General features: G+C 48.6%; 2 protein-coding genes across 2 annotated transcripts in view; both read right to left on the reverse strand.

Annotated features, from left to right (window-relative positions):
• The window catches only part of LOC309554783 (C-type lectin domain family 10 member A-like), a gene marked incomplete at both ends in the record, with an annotated part of 197,724 nt that extends 192,970 nt beyond the window's left edge, over positions 1-4,754 (reverse strand). Inside the window, 3 exons of the mRNA XM_082256481.1 lie at positions 621-659; positions 3,689-3,760; positions 4,742-4,754. Of these exons, the coding sequence (XP_082112607.1) occupies positions 621-659; positions 3,689-3,760; positions 4,742-4,754 (124 nt within the window). The remainder of the gene's footprint in view (positions 1-620; positions 660-3,688; positions 3,761-4,741) is intronic.
• The window catches only part of LOC309553074 (hepatic lectin-like), a gene marked incomplete at both ends in the record, with an annotated part of 448,637 nt that overhangs the window by 414,701 nt on the left and 7,582 nt on the right, over positions 1-26,354 (reverse strand). The window contains 2 exons of the mRNA XM_082253973.1: positions 6,866-6,904; positions 9,832-9,942. Coding sequence (XP_082110099.1) covers positions 6,866-6,904; positions 9,832-9,942 — 150 coding nt within the window. The remainder of the gene's footprint in view (positions 1-6,865; positions 6,905-9,831; positions 9,943-26,354) is intronic.

Raw genomic sequence — 26,354 nt, forward strand, 5'->3', positions numbered from 1 at the left:
GGAGGCATATTGATATTGGACAGTGGAGGGAAACCTGACACATGAGTGCACAGGCATTTGTTTCAGCCCTGCTGATTGGCAGAGGAAAGTGCATTGGTGCATGCTGGTTGACTGTATAAATGCCAAAGACACATGTGCTTGGGGCCTTTCAGCAGGTGAGCAAGGTCCTTGAGGGAGGGGACGGCTGCCCCTCCTCATTTGAATCTGCCATGCGGCCTATGGGGTCAACCTGATGGCCCGAGAGTCAAAAGAGAGAAACTAAACCCAGAGGTCCTGCAGAGCTGTCCTGAGAGGACCATCCCCTTCTGTAAGAAGAGTCAGTGGACGTATGTCAGTCAAGGAGATGCTAGAGAGTGTTCTGAAGATAATGTAGTAGCATCAGGTTGGCTGTGATTGAAAGCAAGAGGACTTCATTCTTCCATACAAGTGGCAGTATGGCTAAAGCCTTCTCCCATCCAAGCTCCACAATAAATATTAAACCAAATCCCCTGGACTGTTTATTGAGTAACGAGCAAACAGGAGTAAGGATGTATGTGTGAAGAGTCCCCTAGTCACTGCCTGAAGGTAATCAGAGGGAGACCCAAGAAGTCATCATTTCTGCAAGTCCTATCTATAGTTACCAGTGACGTGATCTGTTAAATCATGATTCACATCAGAATCTGAGAAAGAGAAGGAAACCAATATTAATTAGCATCATCAGGTTTATCATTACACACCCTGTAATCTGCATACATTCATTCAAGACACACCCACTACCCTTCCCACCTCTTTTGGGTTAACATGGTTTCTGTTAAAGAGAAAAAGCCACCAGTTTGAACTTGGATCCTAGGCATTTAGTCAAGTGACCATACTGGGATTCTGGAGAAGCTTTTTTACATATAATATAATGTTTTAGGACTGTTACGATTTATGATCACCATGGAACTTGGTGGACCAGGCAATGAAAATCTTATTTGATGAAAGGTCTGATTTCAAGCTCAACTCTAGTTTAATACAAAAAAAAAATAAAAAAAAAATAAAACAAAAGACATCTCTGGATATGTCTCCTGCAGTAAGTATGGTCTGATCATTTTCTGAATTGAATAATGTCCAGTGTTCATTAACCCACTTCATGTGAACTTATTGTGTCAAAGACCTTCACCGTGGGTACATCCTACATGGGTTCACAGGAGCATGCTGCTTAGAGCAACACTTTGTCATTATAAGGTCTGCTCTCTGCAGCCTTCAAGATCAACCCACTGCTGAGGACTGAAGAGGGCCCATCATGTCATGGACCTGTGATGTCAGCACCTACCCTCTGCTGAGGACAGAAGAGAACCCATGAGGTCAGAACCCACCCTCTGCTGAGGACAGAAGAGAACCCATGAGGTTAGAACCCACACTCTGCTGAGGACAGAAGAGGATCCATGAGATCAGGACCCACCTACTCATGAGGACAGAAGAGGATCCATCATGTCATGAACCTGGGATGTCAGGTTCGACCAACTGCTGAGGACAGAAGAGGAAACATGACTTCATGACCCACCCACTGGTGAGGACAGAAGAGGATCCATCATGTCATGGACCTGTAATATCAGGACCCAACTGCTGAGGACAGAAGAGAACCCATGAGGTCAGGACACACTCACTGCTGAGGACAGAAGAGGACCCATCATATCATGAACCTGTGATGTGAAGTTACACCCACTTCTGAGGACAGAAGAGGAACCATGATGTCAGGATCCACTAACTGCTGAGAACAGAAGAGAACCCATGAGGTCAGGACCCACCCACCGCTGGGGACATAAGAGGACTCATCATGTCATGGACCCGTAAAGACAGGTCCCACCATCTGATGAGGACAGAAGAGAACCCATGAGTTCAGGATCCACCCACTGCTGGGGACAGAAGAGAACCCATGAGGTCAGGACCACCCACTGCTGAGGACAGACGAGCAGCAATTATGTCATGGATCTGTAAAGTCAGGTTCCACCATCTGCTGAGGACAGAAGAGGATCCATGAGATCAGGACCCACCTACTCATGAGGACAGAAGAGGATCCATCATGTCATGAACCTGGGATGTCAGGTTCGACCAACTGCTGAGGACAGAAGAGGAAACATGACTTCAGGACCCACCCACTGGTGAGGACAGAAGAGGATCCATCATGTCATGGACCTGTAATATCAGGACCCAACTGCTGAGGACAGAAGAGGAACCATGATGTCAGGATCCATTAACTGCTGAGAACAGAAGAGAACCCATGAGGTCAGGACCCACCCACCGCTGGGGACATAAGAGGACCCATCATGACATGGACCCATAAAGACAGGTCCCACCATCTGATGAGGACAGAAAAGAACCCATGAGTTCAGGATCCACCCACTGCTGGGGACAGAAGAGAATCCATGAGGTCAGGACCCACCCACTGCTGGGGACAGAAGAGAATCCATGAGGTCAGGATCCACCCACTGCTGGGGACAGAAGAGAATCCATGAGGTCAGGACCCACCCACTGCTGGGGACAGAAGAGAATCCATGAGGTCAGGATCCACCCACTGCTGGGGACAGAAGAGAACCCATGAGGTCAGGACCCACCCACTGCTGAGGACAGAAGAGCAGCAATTATGTCATGGATCTGTAAAGTCAGGTTCCACCATCTGGTGAGGACAAAAGAGAACCCATGAGGTCAGAACCCATCCACTGCTGAGGACAGAAGAGAACCCATGAGGTCGGGACCCATCTACTGAGCCACCACCAAAGAAGATCCCTCATGTCATAGACCAATCACATCAGAATCCACCCAGTGCTGAGAACAGAAAAGGACCCTGTTATGTCACAGACCCATGATGTCATGGATCGGTGATGTCAGGTCCTAGCCGCTGCTGAAGACAGAAGAGGACCCATGAGGTTAGGACCCACCCACTGCTGAGAACAGAAGAAGACCCATCATATTACAGACCTATAATGTCAGAAACCCACCCTCCACCCCTACTGAGGACAGAAGAGGACCCATGTGGTCAGAATTCACCCACTGCTGAGAACAGAAGAGAACCAGTGAGATTAGGACCCGCCCACTGCTGAGGACAGAAGAAGACTCATGAGGTCAGAACCCACCCACTGCTGAGGACAGAAGAGGATCCATGAGTTTATGACCCACCCACAGCTGAGGACAGAAGAGGACCTATCATGTCCTGGACCTGTGATGTCAGATCTCTCCCTCTGCTGAGAACAGAAGAGAACCCGTGAAGTCAGGACCCACCCACTGCTGAGGACAGAATAGAACCCATGTGGTCAGGAACCTACCCACTGCTGAGGACAGAAGAGGACCCATGTGGTCAGGAACCACCCTCAGCCACTGCTGAGATGACTTTGCATGACCTGACAGAAGACTTGTCAACAAATTTAAATTTTGGGGGTGCTCCAAGTGGCATGGGGACAAGATGGATGTGTGTGAGGGGAGAGGAAGGATTTGGTGTTTATTGTCTTCTATCTGTAATCTACATTGTTTCCTTATATACATTTAGTAGAAGACTGACCTTTTAACATGTTTTTACCAAAAAATTCAGTTAACTATTTTTGATATCTGGATACATTTTTCTACACACAGACAGAGAGAGGCTTTGTTATATTTACATCCTATTTGCATACTGTGGTAAAAGGTGGTTTGGTGGGTAAGTGTTCCAGTGAGTGGAATACAAGAATCTTACTGCTTGATTTCTGGACTTGTTCCAGGTTCCTCACAGCTTCCCGAATGCTCTGAACGTCACCGGAAAGAGAATCTGTAACAATAACAATGGCGGCTCATCTCAGATTACTGTGGATCTACACTCCAATACACCCACAGAACATTAAACAAAAGAATACACCAGAAATGGGATTTCATAGGTGCCTGACAATTTACAGTAATCAATACACGCTACTCATAAAATGATACAAATATTAAAAGTATGCATTAGTGACACACAGGGCCATGGGTAAAGGGGTGATACCAGTCCTCCTGTACAGAGCCCATGCCAGCAGGAAGCTGGCTAAATTGGATGTGGGCAGGGAGGTTGATCGGCATGGTCGGGGAGAGGGCGGGGGGGGGGAGGCGGGAGTACTAGCACCAATCCCCTGTATGGCTCTCTCTGCAGTAGCTGAATGCTGGCTTCTTCTCCTCTCCCTCCCGCCAGCTTTCAGCTGCTGCAGAGAGAGTCATACAAGAGATCAGTTCCAGTAATTCCTCATCGTCACACCAATCATCCTCCCTGATCACCATACATTTTCCCCTGCTGCCCAAGCTCACCTGTGGGCCCCTGGCAGTGCTTCTGGTTTCCCTCCTCTTCATCCCAACGCCAGCTACAAGCACACAATAGGATCCTTCAGGATGAAGAGTGGAGGAAGGGTCCGGTAAATTTGTCACATTTACTAGCCCCTTCCTGAATGAATGAACACGATGAGTGATCGGTACCGATCACTCACTGTGTTCAATCACAATTGAAGCATAGTAAACCATGTTTATTTGTGGGTGGGGGGGCTGCCAGGTTGTCTGTATGGGGTACGTGGTTTCTAACAGCAGCACTGGTGCCACGCATGGCCTATTTACAGATCCGCAATGTATTGAAATTAAAAATCACTTGTTTCACACAGTATAGCTTTGGCTTTCCCACCCTAATCTGAGAATATATACCTCCTTTGCTGTAGGCACATCAGATGACTTCAATATCCTAGATGACAGTAGAGGGGGGAATCTCAACCCTTATGCCATGCTCTTACTTTACCTGGGTAGCACATGTTCTACAAGACGGTTTACTGGATGGTGAAAGGGTGTGATATGCAGCTATATAGCCTACCTAAAGCCCTCTACTCACGGGCCGAATGTCGGGTGACATTGGCCAGATTAATAAAAACCGGCTCACATTCAGCCTGTGTGTATGGCAGGTGGTCGGCTTCTGATGGATGAGCATGCTGGAAAACCAGCAGCTGACCAGCTCTAAGGTGACCACATGTCCCGAATTGCCCAGGACAGTCCCACATTTGGCAGGTCTGTCCTGGGTCTCGGGCATCTTCATTCCAGGACAATACAGTGTCCGGGAATTGCCCCCTGGCCTGGGCTACTCTGATGCCCCCTAAAATAGCCCTCACATCGCCAGTGTCACTAACTGTTAGACTGTGGTGCACTCCTGGCTGGCGGAGACCCGTTTTAAATTGTTCACCACGTGCCACTTGCTCATGGCCTAAACTGGTTGCTATCGGCGGCCCGCCTGGTGTCTAGCAACCAGTGACATCACAAGGAAGAGAGCGAGTCTGAGGCCCCAGCATTCAGAGCAGAGGAGGATTTAACTTCCTCCTCCTCCGTGCCTACTGCTTAGCTCCTACCACTTCCTCCCTGTATCTTGTCCGGTGGCATGTTGATGGATGGAATATCGTAAGACACTGACTGCAGTGCAGACTGCAGAGAGGGCGGTCAGCAGATGAGTATGCTGGCAGAAGAGGAGAGGACAGATGAGATGACACCCCTGGAGGGATGGAAGGAGGACACATCCTTAGATATAGGAAGGGGGGGGGTCATGCTGGGACTTGTAGTCCTTCACTTTTAGATGTGACCCCCCCCCCCCAAAAAAAAAAAAAAATAATAAATAAAGGACTTCAGGCCCCAGCATGAACCCCTCATAGCTGCAGATGTGATACTTCCCAGCCCCGTGTGGAAGGAGTCACATCGGCAGCCAACAGCGGGAGGGGCTTTTACCTTCCTAGGGCTCCGTCATGTTGGACTGGTGGCAGGCTGCAGGTGGCAAGTGAAACTGCATCTGGTGGCAGGCTATGAGTGGCAAGAAACACGGCTGGGGGTGGCAAGTGGCACACTGCATCTGGTGGCAGGCTAAGGGGTGGCAAATTGCACACTGCATCTGGTGGCAGGAAATGGGTGGCATCCTGACCAGACTGGTTGCAGGCTGCAGGTGGCAAGTGAAACTATATCTGGTGGCAGGCTATGAGTGGCAAGAAACACGGCTGGGGGTGGCAAGTGGCACACTGCATCTGGTGGCGGGCTAAGGGGTGGCAAATTGCACACTGCATCTTGTGGCAGGAAATGGGTGGCAGGCTATGGGTGGCAAGCGGCACACTGCATCTGGCGGCAAGCAATGGTGGCAAGTGACACGCTGCATCTGGCAGCAGGAGACGGTGACAGATGACAAGCTGCATCTGGTGGCAGGAGAAAGTGGCAAGTGACAAGCGGCAGACAGCGGTGGCAAGAAACAAGCCACATCTGGTGGCAGACAACGGTGGCACGTTGCATCTGGTGGGAAGTAACAAGCTCAGGGTTCCCACTGATTTGATTTGACCATCCTGACACCATATCAAGCATGGTGTCGGAATGATTTAAATGCTAACACCAACCATTTGCCCCAACAAATCACCCACCGCTGTATTCCCTGTCAACCCCAAGACCACATCCTCCCACTCATCTTTTTTTTGGGTGGGGGGGGGGGGGAGGGGGGGTGTCCCTGAACAGCAATTTGGAAATGTGGTCACCCCAACCAGCTTCCAATCAGCCAATGGATAAGAGCACTGACCGGAGTGTTCTGGCGGGCAGGGGGGTAGTGTGGTGTCCCCCTGTCACAACACATAGCTTTAGGGAGATGGCTGAACTAACCACAGATGGTTATGACAGTGGTTTTGACCGGGGCTGACAGTGGGTTTTTTTTGTCCAACCCGTGGGGTGGAATGAAAACAAACTAATAGTGTGTACTAGGCTTAAGGATCACGCACTATCTATTTGGGACAATAGAGGAGGGCAAATAGAGTGATATCATGCCAAGTGGTTCACAGATCCTAAGTAAGTGGAATTTACGGAACCCATGAAATGCATTGTGAGATACCCATTGAGATCATTATACACTCACCGTTCCTCATCTGTGACATTTCCTCGCTGATACTTTTATCTAAGGAGGAAATAGAAAACCATGTCAGATAAGGTTCTTCGATGTTAGAGAATAGAGAACTCACATCAGCAAAAAAAGTTTAAAAAACATGAAGATTTGGTCCCTAGATTGCACAGACGTGGTCTGGGTGTTGTTGATCTTCACTTTGGTCATTATAGTGCCCCATTGAATGACTTCATAATCTTTTTGGAATTATGAAGTTGACCTGTCATATATTTTAACAACTTTAGCCCCGGAGGATTTGGCTGCTCAAAGACCAGGGCCTATTTTGCGATTCGGCACTGCGTGACTTTAACGGACAATTGCGCGGTCGTGCGACGCTGTACCCAAATGAAATTGAAGTCCTTTTTTCCCCATAAACAGAGCTTTCTTTTGGTGGTATTTGATCACCTGTGCGATTTTAACTTTTTGCGTATTTTGATTGGTTTGCGCAAAAGTTATCGAGTTTACTAACTACGGGAAAGATTTATGTAATTTTTATTGTTTTTTTTTTTTTAACGAGTAATGGCGGCGATCTGCGATTTTTTTTTTTTTGCGGAACTGCGACATTGCGGCGGACAGATCGGACTCCTGACTGACATTTTTGACACTTTTGGGGGTACCAGTGACATTACTACAGTAATCAGTGCTATAAATATGCACTGTTACTGTAAAAATGACACTGGCAGGGAAGGGGTTAACTTTTATTGGTGATCAAGGGGTTAATGTATGCCTGGTGCTTACTGACGTGTGTGGGGGGAGGGGACTGTGTGACACAGAGACAGATCGCAGGTTCAGCTATGCTGTATCCTGTAATCTGTCTCTGCCTGTCACAGAGGAGATCCGCCCAATCTCCTCATTCGATCCCTGATGATCGGGGAAGAGCGGCGGTGATCACCGCCTCTCCTCCCCTGGCCTGACTCCCGCTGTGTCTGAATACAGCGGGAGCGAGCCCCCGGAGAAGGGGAGGAGTCCAGTGACGTAGGTCTACATCGCTGGACGATAACGAGCCACTTTGCCGCAGTACCAGCTCACTGAGCGGTCGGCAAGTGATTAAAAAATATATTTATATTTTTCATTTAAATGTTTATTTATTTATTTATTTTTTTCTTGTAAGGCGGTCCCTGTCCTGGTCAAGCAAACATAGTCAGAGACAGCAATGCAAACTTGGCACTACATTAGGCAAGAAGGAAGTCCTGGGACTCAGCACCACCTTGTCCCTATCTAAAGTCAGAAATGGTTCTTTACAAAACAAGGAGGACACCAGTTCACTCAACTCGCAGACATGAGGGTTGCAAGGATTCCCGCCTTGTAGGGGAGATAGACCTATATGTAGCACTGCTCCCTCGGGAGCTGCTGGTTACGGATTCCCCTGGGTTACCCATAGCAACAACTTGACAATATATCATCTTTTAAGTACATGGCTGGTACTCACGGACACTGTTTTTCCCTGAAGACTCTGCCAGCAGCTCCACACCTGGTTCACTAGGCCGACTACCTAAGACCAGCTTCCTCATACAGCAGGAGGAGAGACAGCCGCCAGCTTCCTCCTGGGACTCTGCTTCCTGCCAAAGACGCCCTGTCACATGTCCCCCAAGCTTTTATGAGCAATCCCAGAATGCACTGCAAGAGTGCCCGCCCACTGGAACTCCCACAAAAGCCAATATGTCACTGGCTGGGTTTCCTCCACTGTCCAACAAGCTCCCTCATTGGATACAGTGGGGACACTCCCTCAGAACCAGTGAATCACACCTGGAAACACGTAACAGGCAACTTAACAGCTCAGGCTCCCCTGATAAGCAGAAGGAGCAATCATAGGCGTGCGCAGGGGGTGTGTCGGGTGTGCCTGGGCACACCCTAATCACCCTGTGCAGCGCAGATTCCCCTTGCTGATATTTCACAAAAGCCCCCCAATGGGACTCCTAAAAAAATAGTAAAAAATTAAAAACTACTAACACTGTCAACTGCCCTACTGACACCAACTTCTGCCCTTATGACAAGTCCACTGCCCTACTGATGCCCTACTGACAAGTCCACTGCCCTACCGATGCCCTACTGACAAGTCCACTGCCCTACCGATGCCCTACTGACAAGTCTGGGGCCCTGCTGACACCAACCTCTGCCCTACTGACAAGTCCACTGCCCTACTGACAAGTCCACTGCCCTACTGACAAGTCCACTGCCCTACTGATGCCCTACTGACAAGTCCACTGCCCTACTGACAAGTCCACTGCCCTACTGACAAGTCCACTGCCCTACTGATGCCCTACTGACAAGTCCACTGCCCTACTGACAAGTCCACTGCCCTACTGACAAGTCCACTGCCCTACTGACAAGTCCACTGCCCTACTGATGCCCTACTGACAAGTCCACTGCCCTACCGATGCCCTACTGACAAGTCTGGGGCCCTGCTGACACTAACCTCTGCCCTACTGACAAGTCCACTGCCCTACTGATGCCAACCTCTGCCCTACTGACACCATCCATGTTTTAATACATTTGGGGTGCACACCCTAATGCAATAGACTGCGCACACCTATGGGAGCAATAGATGCTTTTACCTAGCGCCTACCTAAGAGGGTGCTAAATATACATAGGAAGATATAGGGATGTAGAGAGACACAGAGAGGAAGGTCTTTAATGAGTTGAAAATTATAAGAAAGGACCAGAATAGTTCTTAACCCAGGAGTGAGAGGCCAATGGTCTCTTGAAGTTAAAAAGGTAAAAAAAAAAAAACTAGCCAATTTCTCACTCAGCATTTTATTAACACTATTTAAAGATTTACATTTTTTTTTTAATTTGCCTTTAATATTTTTTTTCCTATTTTTTCCTAATAGTTAGTGATGAGATGAGCACCCCAGGTTCTACATAAGGGTTCTACATGAACTTAATGAAAGTTCAGATGCCGAATCCAACCCACAATATTCCAATATAATAGAGATACTTACAGGAAATGAACAGGAAGCTCATGAGGATGACCACGGTAATGAAGGCCAATATTAGGAGGACCCCCAGGATCAGTATCACCCGGTGCTGTGTATTCCTGGCAGCCGGAATCTCTACAGACAGAGAGGACAGTGAGTAATCCTGCGTGTATCAGCCGCTATAATAATCCTCCAGAATTCTTATCTCATTTAACCACTTAAGCCCCGGAAGATTTTACCCCCTTCCTGACCAGGGGTTTTTTTGCGATTTTTTACTGTGTGACTTTAATGGACAATTGCGCGGTCGTGCGATGCTGTACCTAAACGAATTTGACATCCTTTTTTTCCCACAAACAGGGCTTTCTTTTGGTGGTATTTTATCACCTGTGCGATTTTTTGATCATGCGCTATAAACAAAAAAAGAGCGTAATTTTTGCAAAAATAACAATATTTTTCACTTTTTTTTATATGAAATTCCCCCCCAAAAAAATGTAAAAATCAAAATTTTTTAACATTTTCCGGCCAAATTGTTTTACGCTACATATGTTTGGTAAAAAAAAAAAATCGCAAAAAGCGTATTTTGATTGGTTTGCGCAAAAGTTATCGAGTTTACTAACTACGGGAAAGATTTATGTCATTTTTATTGTTTTTTTTTTTTAACGAGTAATGGCGGCGATCTGCGATTTTTTTTTTTTTTGCGGAACTGCGACATTGCGGCGGACAGATCGGACCCCTGACTGACATTTTTGACACTTTTGGGGGTACCAGTGACATTACTACAGTAATCAGTGCTATATATATGCACTGTTACTGCAAAAATGACACTGGCAGGGAAGGGGTTAACTGTATTGGACAGGGAGGTGTCCTAGGGGCGTGATTCTAACTGTAGTGGGACATGGCTATTGGTGTAAAAACAAAGATCAACAGTTTTACATAGTAGAACCGTCTGATCTTCATTTTTACACAGGGAGAATGACAGGCGGCTTGTTTACATAAGCCGCTCTGTCTTTCTCCCGTTGTACCGGCGATCGTAGTGTGACCGGCAGACATCGGGTCCGCCGGTCACACGCCCACACTCCTCTGTGAACGAGCCTCAGCGGGCGCGCGCTCGCCCGCTATTGCCTCTAAAAGGAGTGACAGGCGAGCGACGTAGATCTACGTCACTCTGCCTGGCCGGGGCTGACTGCCGCAGTAAATATACTGTGAGCAGTCGGCAACCGGTTAAGGACATTTTATATCCATCCCGGATCATCTGTGTGTTCGCTCTCTGCATACAAATCCATAATTTCTACTATAACTGTAAATATCAATATCATATAATAATCTTCCACTATATCTATATCTGTACATATCACATCATATTATTTCATTATCATGATATAGCCAAACGAGAGTGTAGGTTCTGGTTCATAATGTTCCAAAATGTCCAAAAAATAATGTTCTGCTATGTCCAAAAAAAAAAAAAAATAGTCTTACAATGTCTAAAAAATAATGTCCAAAATACTATGTCCCATGATGTCCAAAAATAATATTCTGCAGTGTCCAAAAATAATGTCCATGATTAGTGTTGAGCGAACACGGACTGTATTATTCGTGTTCGTACCGAATAATTGGATTTTTGTTACCCGAACACGGACACGGACACTTTACTGTATGTTCGGGTAAAAAATCCGTGTTTGGTCGTTTTATTTCCGGGTTTTGCATGTTTTGGCGCTCTTTTCATGGCGGGCTTTCAACAGCCAATCAACAATCGTTTAACTGGTGTGCCTTAAGCTATCCCAGCCATGCCTGCAAATGTATGAGTAGCTGTTATTGGCCGTCTGAAGCATGTGACCAAGTCTTTATAAGTTCGAGGCAGCCGCAGCGGTGTCATTCTGCTGCTTAGCTCAGGGACAGAGCACACATACGTGCTGGCTGCTGATTAGGGAAAGACAGGCAGAGAAAACAAATTGGTGTCCGGATAGAATTTAGGGTCAGGTCGGAGTGTTTTGGCAGGGCGAGTTGTAGGCATTTTAGGGATAGAGTCTGCTGAATTATAGGGTCAGTGTCTTCTACAAACTACAATCGATATTGCTGTGTGGTGTGGGATAGGAGATAGGCATGTGTCAGTGATCCACATCCATTTTTCTGTGTGTGGGCTGCAGTGAACACAATCTTTTTGGGGTGCAGTGAACACAATCCTTTTGGGGTGCAGTGAACAAAATCTTTGTGGGGTACAGTGAACACAATATTTGTGGGGTGCAGTGAAGACAATCCTTGTGGGGTGCAGTGAAGACAATCCTTGTGGGGTACAGTGAACACAATCTTTGTGGGGTGCAGTGAAGACAATCCTTTTGGGGTGCAGTGAACACAATCTTTGTGGGGTGCAGTGAACAAAATCTTTGTGGGGTACAGTGAACACAATCTTTGTGGGGTACAGTGAACAAAATCTTTGTGGGGTACAGTGAACACAATCTTTGTGGGGTGCAGTGAAGACAATCCTTGTGGGGTGCAGTGAACAAAATCTTTGGGGGGTACAGTGAACACAATCTTTGTGGGGTACAGTGAACACAATCTTTGTGGGGTGCAGTGAAGACAATCCTTGTGGGGTGCAGTGAAGACAATCCTTGTGGGGTGCAGTAAACAAAATCTTTGGGGGGTACAGTGAACACAATCTTTGTGGGGTACAGTGAACACAATCTTTGTGGGGTGCAGTGAAGACAATCCTTTTGGGGTGCAGTGAACACAATCTTTGTGGGGTACAGTGAACACAATCTTTGTGGGGTGCAGTGAAGACAATCCTTGTGGGGTGCAGTGAAGACAATCCTTGTGGGGTACAGTGAACACAATCTTTGTGGGGTACAGTGAAGACAATCCTTTTGGGGTGCAGAGAACACAATCTTTGTGGGGTGCAGTGAACAAAATCTTTGTGGGGTACAGTGAACACAATCTTTGTGGGGTACAGTGAAGACAATCCTTGTGGGGTGCAGTGAAGACAATCCTTGTGGGGTGCAGTGAACAAAATCTTTGGGGGTACAGTGAACACATTCTTTGTGGGGTGCAGTGAAGACAATCCTTTTGGGGTGCAGTGAACACAATCTTTGTGGGGTACAGTGAACACAATCTTTGTGGGGTGCAGTGAAGACAATCCTTGTGGGGTGCAGTGAAGACAATCCTTGTGGGGTACAGTGAACACAATCTTTGTGGGGTGCAGTGAAGACAATCCTTTTGGGGTGCAGTGAACACAATCTTTGTGGGGTGCAGTGAACAAAATCTTTGTGGGGTACAGTGAACACAATCTTTGTGGGGTACAGTGAACACAATCTTTGTGGGGTGCAGTGAAGACAATCCTTGTGGGGTGCAGTGAACAAAATCTTTGGGGGGTGCAGTGAACACAATCTTTGTGGGGTACAGTGAACACAATCTTTGTGGGGTGCAGTGAAGACAATCCTTTTGGGGTGCAGTGAACACAATCTTTGTGGGGTGCAGTGAACAAAATATTTGGGGGGTACAGTGAACACAATCTTTGTGGGGTACAGTGAACACAATCTTTGTGGGGTACAGTGAACACAAACTTTGTGGGGTGCAGTGAAGACAATCCTTGTGGGGTACAGTGAACACAATCTTTGTGGGGTGCAGTGAAGACAATCCTTTTGGGGTGCAGTGAACACAATCTTTGTGGGGTGCAGTGAACAAAATCTTTGTGGGGTACAGTGAACACAATCTTTGTGGGGTACAGTGAACAAAATCTTTGTGGGGTACAGTGAACACAATCTTTGTGGGGTGCAGTGAAGACAATCCTTGTGGGGTACAGTGAACAAAATCTTTGGGGGGTACAGTGAACACAATCTTTGTGGGGTACAGTGAACACAATCTTTGTGGGGTGCAGTGAATACAATCCTTGTGGGGTACAGTGAACACAATATTTGTGGGGTGCAGTGAAGACAATCATTTTGGGGTGCAGTGAACACAATCTTTGTGGGGTGCAGTGAACAAAATCTTTGTGGGGTACAGTGAACACAATCTTTGTGGGGTACAGTGAACAAAATCTTTGTGGGGTACAGTGAACACAATCTTTGTGGGGTGCAGTGAAGACAATCCTTGTGGGGTGCAGTGAAGACAATTCTTGTGGGGTGCAGTGAACAAAATCTTTGGGGGGTACAGTGAACACAATCTTTGTGGGGTACAGTGAACACAATCTTTGCGGGGTGCAGTGAACACAATCTTTGTGGGGTACAGTGAACACAATCTTTGTGGGGTGCAGTGAAGACAATCCTTGTGGGGTGCAGTGAAGACAATCCTTGTGTGGTGCAGTGAACAAAATCTTTGTGGGGTACAGTGAACACAATCTTTGTGGATTACAGTGAACACAATCTTTGTGGGGTGCAGTGAAGACAATCCTTTTGGGGTGCAGTGAACACAATCTTTGTGGGGTACAGTGAACACAATCTTTGTGGGGTGCAGTGAAGACAATCCTTGTGGGGTGCAGTAAAGACAATCCTTGTGGGGTGCAGTGATCAAAATCTTTGTGGGGTACAGTGAACACAATCTTTGTGGGGTACAGTGAACACAATCTTTGTGGGGTGCAGTGAACAAAATCTTTGTGGGGTACAGTGAACACAATCTTTGTGGGGTGCAGTGAACAAAATCTTTGTGGGGTACAGTGAACACAATCTTTGTGGGGTGCAGTGAAGACAATCCTTGTGGGGTGCAGTGAAGACAATCCTTGTGGGGTACAGTGAACACAATCTTTGTGGGGTGCAGTGAACAAAATCTTTGGGGGGTACAGTGAACACAATCTTTGTGGATTACAGTGAACACAATCTTTGTGGGGTGCAGTGAAGACAATCCTTGTGGGGTGCAGTGAAGACAATCCTTGTGGGGTACAGTGAACACAATCTTTGTGGGGTACAGTGAACACAATCTTTGTGGGGTGCAGTGAACAAAATCTTTGGGGGGTACAGTGAACACAATCTTTGTGGATTACAGTGAACACAATCTTTGTGGTGTACAGTGAACACAATCTTTGTGGGGTACAGTGAACACAATCTTTGTGGGGTGCAGTGAAGACAATCCTTGTGGGGTGCAGTGAAGTCAATCCTTGTGTGGTGCAGTGAACAAAATCTTTGTGGGGTACAGTGAACACAATCTTTGTGGATTACAGTGAACACAATCTTTGTGGGGTGCAGTGAAGACAATCCTTTTGGGGTGCAGTGAACACAATCTTTGTGGGGTACAGTGAACACAATCTTTGTGGGGTGCAGTGAAGACAATCCTTGTGGGGTGCAGTGATCAAAATCTTTGTGGGGTACAGTGAACACAATCTTTGTGGGGTACAGTGAACACAATCTTTGTGGGGTGCAGTGAACAAAATCTTTGTGGGGTACAGTGAACACAATCTTTGTGGGGTGCAGTGAACAAAATCTTTGTGGGGTACAGTGAACACAATCTTTGTGGGGTACAGTGAAGACAATCCTTGTGGGGTGCAGTGAAGACAATCCTTGTGGGGTACAGTGAACACAATCTTTGTGGGGTACAGTGAACACAATCTTTGTGGGGTGCAGTGAACAAAATCTTTGGGGGGTACAGTGAACACAATCTTTGTGGATTACAGTGAACACAATCTTTGTGGGGTGCAGTGAAGACAATCCTTTTGGGGTGCAGTGAACACAATCTTTGTGGGGTACAGTGAACACAATCTCATACTTCTGAAGATTTGAGGGTGCTGCCTGTTTCATCCTCCTCCTCCTCATCCATCCTTTTAGGGGTACAAACAATAGTAATTGGGGCCTAGTGTGCTTCTGTACGTGTGAGATACATACACTTTTTTTGATCATATTTCCTATTCCGCTATTCAATAAAAACCTTTGGGGATCAATTAAATTGCGGAATAGTCTGTGTCGGTACGTGTGAGATCCACCTTTCCAAGTTTTTGGGGTTCATCTCATACTTCTGAAGCTTTGAGGGTGCTGCCTGTTCCATACTCCTCCTCCTCCTCCTCCATCCTTTTAGGTGTACAAACAATAGTAATTGGGGCCTAGTGTGCTTCTGTACGTGTGAGATACATACACTTTTTTTGATCATATTTCCCATTCCGCTATTCAATTAAAACCTTTGGGGATCAATTAAATTGCGTGATAGTCTGTGTCGGTACGTGTGAGATCCACCTTTCCAAGTTTTTGAGGTTCATCTCATACTTCTGAAGATTTCAGGGTGCTGCCTGTTCCATACTCCTCTTCCTCATCCTCCCTTTAGGGTAGGAAAAAATTTAATCGGGCCTAGTCTGTGTTTGTACGTGTGAGATACACAGTTTTTTATCCTATTCCGCTATTCAATACACACCCTTTTGGTGTAAAAAACATTAAATTGCGGCATAGTTTGCATATTTGACTGTGAGATACACCCGTGCGATACTGTTGTTCTTTTGTTCTGCTATTCAATAAAGACCTTTCTAGGGCAAGTGTGAGTAGGCGACAGAACCTGCAGCAGTATTTGGTAGGACATCATGCGCCTCTAGAAGTGATGAGGCCAGAACACAGAGATTCGATAGTAGATTGGTTTGCTGCTGACAGTGCCTCCAGTTCCTTCACATTGTCTCCCACCCAGTCTACTGCAGAAAGGTCACAGTTGGCACCTGCAGCCAATGTCCAACCGTCTTTCACCTCACCCCCTTGCAAATCATACAGCAGTCTCTTCTTCTTTTTGATGACTCTGTCAGCAGGGTTTCCCAGGGCCATCCACCTAGCCCTGCCCCAGAAGTGGAAGAGATTGAGTGCAGCGATGCCCAACCACTTATTTCTCAAGATGAGTACATGGAAGGACCATCACAGCACGTCTCCGATGATGACGAAACGCAGGTGCCAACTGCTGCGGCGTTCAGCATTATGGAGACCGACAGGGAGGGCAGGGGTGAAGACTGGGTGGAAGATGATGTGGAGGACGATGAGGTCCTCGACCCCACATGGAATGAAGGTCATGCAGGTGACCTGAGTATTTTGGAGGAAGAGGCGGTGGTCGCACAGAGCCACCAGCACAGCAGAAGAGGGAGCAGGGTGCAGAAGCGGAGCGGCCGTGCCCTAGACACTACGCCTGCTACTGCCCAACGCAGCAAGGGAACGAGCGCACCAAAGTCAGCTCAAAAGAGTTCTCTAGCGTGGAAGTTCTTTAGAAAATGTGCTGATGACAGGACACGAGTGGTTTGCACCCTGTGCAATCAGAGCCTGAAGCGAGGCATAAACCTTCTCAACCTGAGCACAACCTGCATGATCAGGCATCTAAGTGCAAAGCACGAGCTGCAGTGGAGTACACACCTTCAAAACCAAGAAACGTCTCTGGCTCATCCTGCTTCCTCTTCTGCTGCAGTCTCGGCCGCTCCAGCCACCTCTGTAGTCATACCGGCACCTGCCACCCCGCAAACAGACGATCTGTCAGCAACACCACCACCTGGGTCACCAACAACCATCTCCACAATGTCCCGTGAAAGTGTTCAGCTTTCCATCTCCCAAACACTTGAGAGGAAGAGGAAATACCCCCCTACCCACCCACGATCCCTGGCCCTGAATGCCAGCATTTCACAATTATTGGCCTTTGAAATGCTGTCATTCCGTCTGGTGGAGACGCCCAGTTTTAAAAAGCTTATGTCGGTGGCTGTCCCACAGTACGTCGTGCCCAGCCGCCACTACTTTTCCAGGCAAGCCATCCCTTCCCTGCACAACCAAGTGGGGGAAAAAATCAGGTGTGCACTGCGCAACGCCATCTGTGCCAAGGTCCACCTAACTACCGATACGTGGACCAGTAAGCACGGTCAGGGGCGTTATATCTCCCTAACGGCACACTGGGTAAATGCAGTGGCGGATGGGCCTGAGGCGGATAGCAATTTGGCGCATGTCCTTCCACCACCGAGGATTGCAGGGCGCTTCAGTTTGCCTCCTGTTCCTAACTCATCCTACTCCGCTACCTCATCCTCTACCGCCTCCTCATCCGGACAGCGTAATACCTTCACCACCAACTTCAGCACGGCCAGGGCTAAACGACAGCAGGCAGTTTTACAACTTGCCTGTTTGTGGGACAAACCACACACCGCGCAGGAGTTGTGGAGGAGCATGGAACAGCAGACAAATGAGTGGTTGCTGCCAGCGAGCCTCAAGCCCGGCCTGGTGGTGTGCGATAATGGGCGAAATCTCATAGCAGCTCTGGGCCTAGCCGGTTTGACGCACATCCCTTGCCTGGCGCATGTGCTGAATTTGGTGGTGCAGAGGTTCCTTAAAAACTACCCCGATATGTCAGAGCTGCTGCAGAAAGTGCGGGCCGTCTGTGCGCACTTTCGGCGTTCTCACCCTGCTGCTGCTCGCCTGTCAGCGCTGCAGCGTAACTTCGGCCTTCCCGCTCACCGCCTCATATGTGACGTGCCCACAAGGTGGAACTCCACCTTGCACATGCTGCAAAGACTGTGCGAGCAGCAGCAGGCCATAGTGGAGTTTCAGCTGCAGCACGCACGCGTGAGTCGCTCTGCGGAACAGCACCACTTCACCACCAATAACTGGGCCTCCATGCGAGACCTGTGTGCCTTGTTACGCTGTTTTGAGTACTCCACCAACATGGCCAGTGGCAATGACGCCGTTCTCAGCTTAACTATCCCACTTCTATGCCTCCTTGAAAAAACAATTCGGGCGATGATGGAAGAGGATGTGGCACAGGATGAGGAGGAGGAGGATGAAGAGGTAACATGTCAAAGGCTTTCAGGGCAGTCATTCGCAATGGGCTCCGAGGGTGGGTTCCTGCACACACAAATGCCAGGGACACAATTGTCCAGCAGGGGCACAGTTCTGGAGGATGAGGAGCTGGAGGAGGAGCTGGAGGAGGAGATGGAACCATGTTCACAGCAGGGTGGCACCCAGGCCAGCTCATGGCCATCACTGGTGCATGGCTGGGGGGATACAGAGGACACGGACGATACACCTCCCACAGAGGACAGCCTTTTGTCGCCTCTGGGCAGCCTGGCACACATGAGCGATTACATGCTGCAGTGTCTCCACAACGACCGCCGAGTTGCCCACATTCTAACTTGTGCTGATTACTGGGTGGCCACGCTGCTGGATCCCCGTTACAAGGACAACGTACCGTCCTTAATTCACTCACTGGAGCGCGATCGCAAGATGCGCGAGTACAAGCGCACGCTGGTAGATGCGATGCTGCTGGCATTCCCATCTGACAGCGGGGCCACAGTGGAAGCACAAGGCAGAGGAGGAGGAGGAGGAGGAGGTCGCCAACGCAACCAGGGCACCGCCAGCACCTCAGAAGGCAGGGTTAGCATGGCCGAAATGTGGAAAAGCTTTGTCAGCACGCCACAACAAACAGCAGCACCAGCAGCTCAGATGGAACGTCTTAGCAGGAGGCAGCATTTTACCAACATGGTGGAGAAGTATGTGTGCACACGCCTACATGTAGTGAATGAGGGGTCTGCCCCCTTCAACTTCTGGGTCTCCAAATTGGGCACATGGCCTGAGCTTGCCCTTTACGCCTTGGAGGTGCTGGCATGCCCTGCAGCCAGTGTATTATCTGAACGGGTATTTAGCACGGCTGGGGGCGTTATAACAGACAAGCGCAGCCGCCTGTCCAGAGACAATGTGGACAAGCTCACGTTCATTAAAATGAACCAGGCATGGATCCCACGGGACTTTTCCGTACCTTGTGCAGAATAGCAATGGATACCGACCTTACCCACCCATTGTTCCATTTTTGCTCTTTCTCACTCTTTTGGGGTGTACCCTCATTTAAAATTTGTGAAAAGAAGCAGTGTTGGCTACCTCGTCCTCCTCCTCAGGGCCAGATTAACGTAGGGGCTATTGGAGCTGCAGCTCCAGGCCCCTACCTTTTATATAGGCCCCGGGTTGGCCATATTCACTGTGACCGCTCTTCTGTCACTTGTAAACACAGAAGTCTGGCTTCTATGCTCGCTTCCCCAGGCAGCACCCTCAGAACCTCCCCACACAGCGCGAAGGCCTGACAAGGAGGGACAGTTGCCGATGCATGGATGTGTTTATGGGCTTCAGAGACAGCATCCCATGTTGAATTAGGCATGCATGGCTGCACCCTTCCTCCTCTGGGTGCATGCCAAGGCACGGCCCTTAAGGCCCTTCAAAATCCTCAGCACCAAGACCATGATGCTCTTAATCCGGCCCTGGTCCTCCTCCACCGCCGCTTCCACCTACACCGCCCATAGGTGTGCGCAGCCTATTGCATTAGGGTGTGCACCCCAAAGTTGAAATACACATGCATGTGTTTGCCTACATGTACATGGCCCCGATACATTACTCTCCCTGCTGGCAAAGAGAAATAGAGCAGAGCAGGTCCGAGGGAGATCTTTCCCATCTCCTCACTGGCAAACAGAGCGATAATGCTATGTGCCCTAGGTGATTAGGGTGTGCCCAGGTACACCCGGCACACCCTGTGCGCACGCCTATGACACCGCCACATCCACCACCACCTCAACCTCCCTCCTACTCCATATGGGCCTCGTCCTTCAGAGATGAAGAACATTGTTTTATTTTTCTGTTTTTTTTTTTGTTGTTTTAAGTTATTTCCCTATCCACATTTGTTTGCAGAGCACTTGCCATGCTCTTAACTACGTTTTGCTGCCATTTGCAGCACTCTAGCCCTTTCCATTGGTGTTTTAGAGCCATTTTAGTGCCTTAAAGTTCGGGTCCCCATTGACTTCAATGGGGTTCGGTGTCCGGGAAAAGTTCGGTAAAAGTCCGGGACTCGGTAAAGTTCGGCCGAACCCGTCGAACACGGACATCTAGGTGTCCGCTCAACCCTATCCATGATGTCTAAAGGATAATGTCCCATGATGTCCAAAAGTAATGTACAACAATGTCCGAAAAGTAATGTTCCACATAGTCCTAAAACATTCCCACAATGTCCAAAAATAATGTCCCTTGGGGGTTTATTTACTAAAGCTAGAGAGGGCAAAATTAGTCACAATTCTGCAGAGAAACCAATCAGCTTCCAGGTTTTATTGCTAAAGCTTAATTAACCACTTTACCACTGGTCACTGAGCTGGTACTGCGGCAAAGTGGCTCGTTAAGGTCTGGCGACGTAGACCTACATCACCAGACTCTCCCCTCTCTCCGCGGCGCACGCGCGCCGCCGGAGGCTCAATCCCGCTGTATTCAGACACAGCGGGAGTCGGGCCAGGGGAGGAGAGGCGGTGATGACCGCCGCTCTTCCCCGATCGTCGGGGATCGAGTGAGGAAATCCGCCCGCTTGTGTAAACAAAGCGGGCGGATCTCCTATGTGACAGGCAGGGACAGATTACAGGATTCAGCATAGCTCAACCTGCAATCTGTGTCTGTATCACACAATCCCCTCCCCCCACACACGTCAGTAAGCATGAGGCATACATTAACCCCTTGATCACCAATAATATTACCCCTTCCCTGCCAGTGTCATTATTACAGTAACAGTGCATATGTATAGCACTGATTACTGTAGTAATGTCACTAGTACCCCCAAAAGTGTCAAAAATGTCAGTTAGGGGTCCAATCTGTCCGCCGCAATTTTGCAGTCCCGCAAAAAAAATCGCAGATCACCGCCATTACTAGTAAAAAAAAAGCAATAAAAATGACAAATCTTTCCCGTAGTTAGTAAACACAATAACTTTTACGCAAACCAATCAAAATACGCTTATTGTGATTTTTTTTTACCAAACATAGATAGCAGAAAACAAATTGGCCTAAATTGTTAAAAAATTTTGATTTACACATTTTTTTTGGAATGTTATATATCAGAATGTAAAAAATATTGTTTTTTTTTCAAAATTGTCGCTTTTTCAAAAAATAAAAATCCCAGAGGTGATCAAATACCACCAAAAGAAAGCTCTATTTGTGGGGAAAAAAATACATCAATTTAATTTGGGTACATCGTCGCACGACCGTGCAATTGTCCGTTAAATCAACGCAGTGCCGAATCCCAAAATATACCCAGGTCAGGAATGGGGTAAAATCTTCCGGTCTTAAAGCGGTTAAAAATACACTCATTGGGAATTTTTTTTGTCAAAAACATGGAGCTAAATGCATTTTGGCCTAAATATATGACAAAAATTGAATATATTGGACATTTTTTAAGTGTCAAAGTAGAAAATGTCAATTTTTTCGCAAAATTTTCGCTCTTTTTTTATTAATATCGTAAAAAATGAAAAGCGCAGAGGTGATAAAATACCACCAAAAGAAATCTCTGTTTGTGGGGAAAAAAAGGACGGAAATTTCCTTTGGGTACGGTGTTGCATGACCGCGCAATTGTCAGTTAAAGTCACATAGTGCCAAGTTGCAAAAAGTGACCTGGACGTTAAGCAGGAAAATCCTCCGGTGGTAAAGTGGTTAAACAAGCTGAGGTTAGAAGCTGATTGGTTTTTCTGCAGAATTGTGACTCATTTTGCCCTTTCTAGCTGTAGTAAATAAACCCCTTGGTGTCCAAAAATTATGTCCCATGATGTACAAAAGTAATATCCCGCAATGTCCAAAACAAGTATGCACCAAGATGTCTAAAAAATGATACCTATCAAAAATAATGTCCAAAAGAAAGTCCCACAAAGTAAATGTCCCACAATGATGCTTTTCCACCGAACCTCTTACCAGGAATGACAGCAAAGCTTCAAGGAGAGCATAGTGGTTCTTGGATGTTGGTGACCCCCAGTGTCCTACCAACCAATAATGCATCCCTATTGAGCTGAATGCAAACAGTGACGCCAAGGATGCTGGCTGACATCAATGAGCAAATATGGCCACATGGTGATGTTTGGTTATTGATAGGGTTGAGCGGACACCTAGATGTCCGTGTTCGACGGGTTCGGCCGAACTTTAAAAAAAAGTCCGGGTCCGTGTCCCGGACTTTTACCGAACTTTTCCCGGACACCGAACCCCATTGAAGTCAATGGGGACCCGAACTTTAAGGCACTAAAATGGCTCTAAAACACCAAAGGAAAGGGCTAGAGTGCTGCAAATGGCAGCAAAACGTAATTAAGAGCATGGCAAGTGCTCTGCAAACAAATGTGGATAGGGAAATAACTTAAAACAACAAAAAAAAACAGAAAAATAAAACAATGTTCTTCTTCATCTCTGAAGGACGAGGCCCATATGGAGTAGGAGGGAGGTTGAGGTGGTGGTGGATGTGGCGGTGACATAGGCGTGCGCACAGGGTGTGCTGGGTGTGCCTGGGCACACCCTAATCACCTAGGGCACATAGCATTGCCAGTGAGGAGATGGGAAAGATCTCCCTGGGACCTGCTCTGCTCTATTTCTCCTTGCCTACAGGTACATGGCCCCGATACATTACTCTCCCTGCTGGCAAACACATGCATGTGTATTTCAACTTTGGGGTGCACACCTTAATGCAATAGGCTGCGCACACCTATGGGCGGTGTAGGTGGAAGCGGCGGTGGAGGAGGACCAGGGCCGGATTAACAGCATCATGGGCTTGGTGCTGAGGATTTTGAAGGGCCTTAAGGGCCGTGCCTTGGCATGCACCCAGAGGAGGAAGGGTGCAGCCATGCATGCCTAATTCAACATGGGATGCTGTCTCTGAAGCCCATAAACACATCCATGCATCGCCAACTGTCCCTCCTTGTCCGGCCTTCACGCTGTGTGGGGAGGTTCTGAGGGTGCTGCCTGGGGAAGCGAGCATAGAAGCCAGACTTCTGTGTTTACAAGTGACAGAAGAGCGGTAACAGTGAATATGGCCAACCCGGGGCCTATATAAAAGGTAGGGGCCTGGAGCTGCAGCTCCAATAGCCCCTACATTAATCTGGCCCTGAGGAGGAGGACGAGGTAGCCAACACTGCTTCTTTTCAAAAATTTTAAATGAGGGTACACCCCAAAAGAGTGAGAAAGAGCAAAAATGGAACAATGGGTGGGTAAGGTCGGTATCCATTGCTATTCTGCATAAGGTACGGAAAAGTCCCGTGGGATCCATGCCTGGTTCATTTTAATGAACGTGAGCTTGTCCACATTGTCTCTGGACAGGCGGCTGCGCTTGTCTGTTATAACGCCCCCAGCCGTGCTAAATACCCGTTCAGATAATACACTGGCTGCAGGGCACGCCAGCACCTCCAAGGCGTAAAGGGCAAGCTCAGGCCATGTGCCCAATTTGGAGACCCAGAAGTTGAAGGGGGCAGACCCGTCATTCACTACATGTAGGCGTGTGCACACATACTGCTCCACCATGTTGGTAAAATGCTGCCTCCTGCTAAGACGTTCCATCTGAGCTGCTGGTGCTGCTGTTTGTTGTGGCGTGCTGACAAAGCTTTTCCACATTTCGGCCATGCTAACCCTGCCTTCTGAGGTGCTGGCGGTGCCCTGGTTGCGTTGGCGACCTCCTCCTCCTCCTCCTCTGCCTTGTGCTTCCACTGTGGCCCCGCTGTCAGATGGGAATGCCAGCAGCATGGCGTCTACCAGCGTGCGCTTGTACTCGCGCATCTTGCGATCGCGCTCCAGTGAGTGAATTAAGGACGGTACGTTGTCCTTGTAACGGGGATCCAGCAGCGTGGCCACCCAGTAATCAGCACAAGTTAGAATGTGGGCAACTCGGCGGTCGTTGTGGAGACACTGCAGCATGTAATCGCTCATGTGTGCCAGGCTGCCCAGAGGCAACGAAAGGCTGTCCTCTGTGGGAGGTGTATCGTCCGTGTCCTCTGTATCCCCCCAGCCACGCACCAGTGATGGCCATGAGCTGGCCTGGGTGCCACCCTGCTGTGAACATGGTTCCATCTCCTCCTCCAGCTCCTCCTCCTCCTCATCCTCCTCATCCTCCAGAACTGTGCCCCTGCTGGACAATTGCGTCCCTGGCGTTTGCGTGTGCAGGAACCCACCCTCGGAGCCCCTTGCGAATGACTGCCCTGAAAGCCTTGGAAATGTTACCTCTTCATCCTCCTCCTCCTCCTCATCCTGTGCCACATCCTCTTCCATCATCGCCCGAATTGTTTTTTCAAGGAGGCATAGAAGTGGGATAGTTAAGCTGAGAACGGCGTCATTGCCACTGGCCATGTTGGTGGAGTACTCAAAACAGCGCAACAAGGCACACAGGTCTCGCATGGAGGCCCAGTTATTGGTGGTGAAGTGGTGCTGTTCCGCAGAGCGACTCACGCGTGCGTGCTGCAGCTGAAACTCCACTATGGCCTGCTGCTGCTCGCACAGTCTTTCCAGCATGTGCAAGGTGGAGTTCCACCTTGTGGGCACGTCACATATGAGGCGGTGAGCGGGAAGGCCGAAGTTACGCTGCAGCGCTGCCAGGCGAGCAGCAGCAGGGTGAGAACGCCGAAAGTGCGCACAAACGGCCCGCACTTTCTGCAGCAGCTCTGACATATCGGGGTAGTTTTTAAGGAACCTCTGCACCACCAAATTCAGCACATGCGCCAGGCAAGGGATGTGCGTCAAACCGGCTAGGCCCAGAGCTGCTATGAGATTTCGCCCGTTATCGCACACCACCAGGCCGGGCTTGAGGCTCGCTGGCAGCAACCACTCATTTGTCTGCTGTTCCATGCTCCTCCACAACTCCTGCGCGGTGTGTGGTTTGTCCCCCAAACAGGCAAGTTGTAAAACTGCCTGCTGTCGTTTACCCCTGGCCGTGCTGAAGTTGGTGGTGAAGGTGTTACGCTGTCCAGATGAGGAGGCGGTAGAGGATGAGGAAGCGGAGTAGGAGGAGTTAGGAACAGGAGGCAAACTGAAGCGCCCTGCAATCCTCGGTGGTGGAAGGACATGCGCCAAATTGCTATCCGCCTCAGGCCCATCCGCCACTGCATTTACCCAGTGTGCCGTTAGGGAGATATAACGCCCCTGACCGTGCTTACTGGTCCACGTATCCGTAGTTAGGTGGACCTTGGCACAGATGGCGTTGCGCAGTGCACACCTGATATTTTCCCCCACTTGGTTGTGCAGGGAAGGGATGGCTTGCCTGGAAAAGTAGTGGCGGCTGGGCACGACGTACTGTGGGACAGCCACCGACATAAGGTTTTTAAAACTGTGCGTCTCCACCAGACGGAATGACAGCATTTCAAAGGCCAATAATTTTGAAATGCTGGCATTCAGGGCCAGGGATCGCGGGTGGGTAGGGGGGTACTTCCTCTTCCTCTCAAGTGTTTGGGAGATGGAAAGCTGAACGCTTCCACGGGACATTGTGGAGATGGTTGTTGGTGACCCAGGTGGTGGTGTTGCTGACAGATCGTCTGTTTGCGGGGTGGCAGGTGCCGGTATCACTACAGATGTGGCTGGAGCGGCCGAGACTGCAGCAGAAGAGGAAGCAGGATGAGCCAGAGACGTTTCTTGGTTTTGAAGGTGTGTACTCCACTGCAGCTCGTGCTTTGCACTTAGATGCCTGATCATGCAGGTTGTGCTCAGGTTGAGAAGGTTTATGCCTCGCTTCAAGCTCTGATTGCACAGGGTGCAAACCACTCGTGTCCTGTCATCAGCACATTTTCTAAAGAACTTCCACGCTAGAGAACTCCTTTGAGCTGACTTTGGTGCGCTCGTTCCCTTGCTGCGTTGGGCAGTAGCGGGCGTAGTGTCTAGGGCACGGCC

Source organism: Pelophylax lessonae, assembly GCF_965119305.1.
Source record: "Pelophylax lessonae genome assembly, chromosome: 4".
Lineage (NCBI taxonomy): Eukaryota > Metazoa > Chordata > Amphibia > Anura > Ranidae > Pelophylax > Pelophylax lessonae.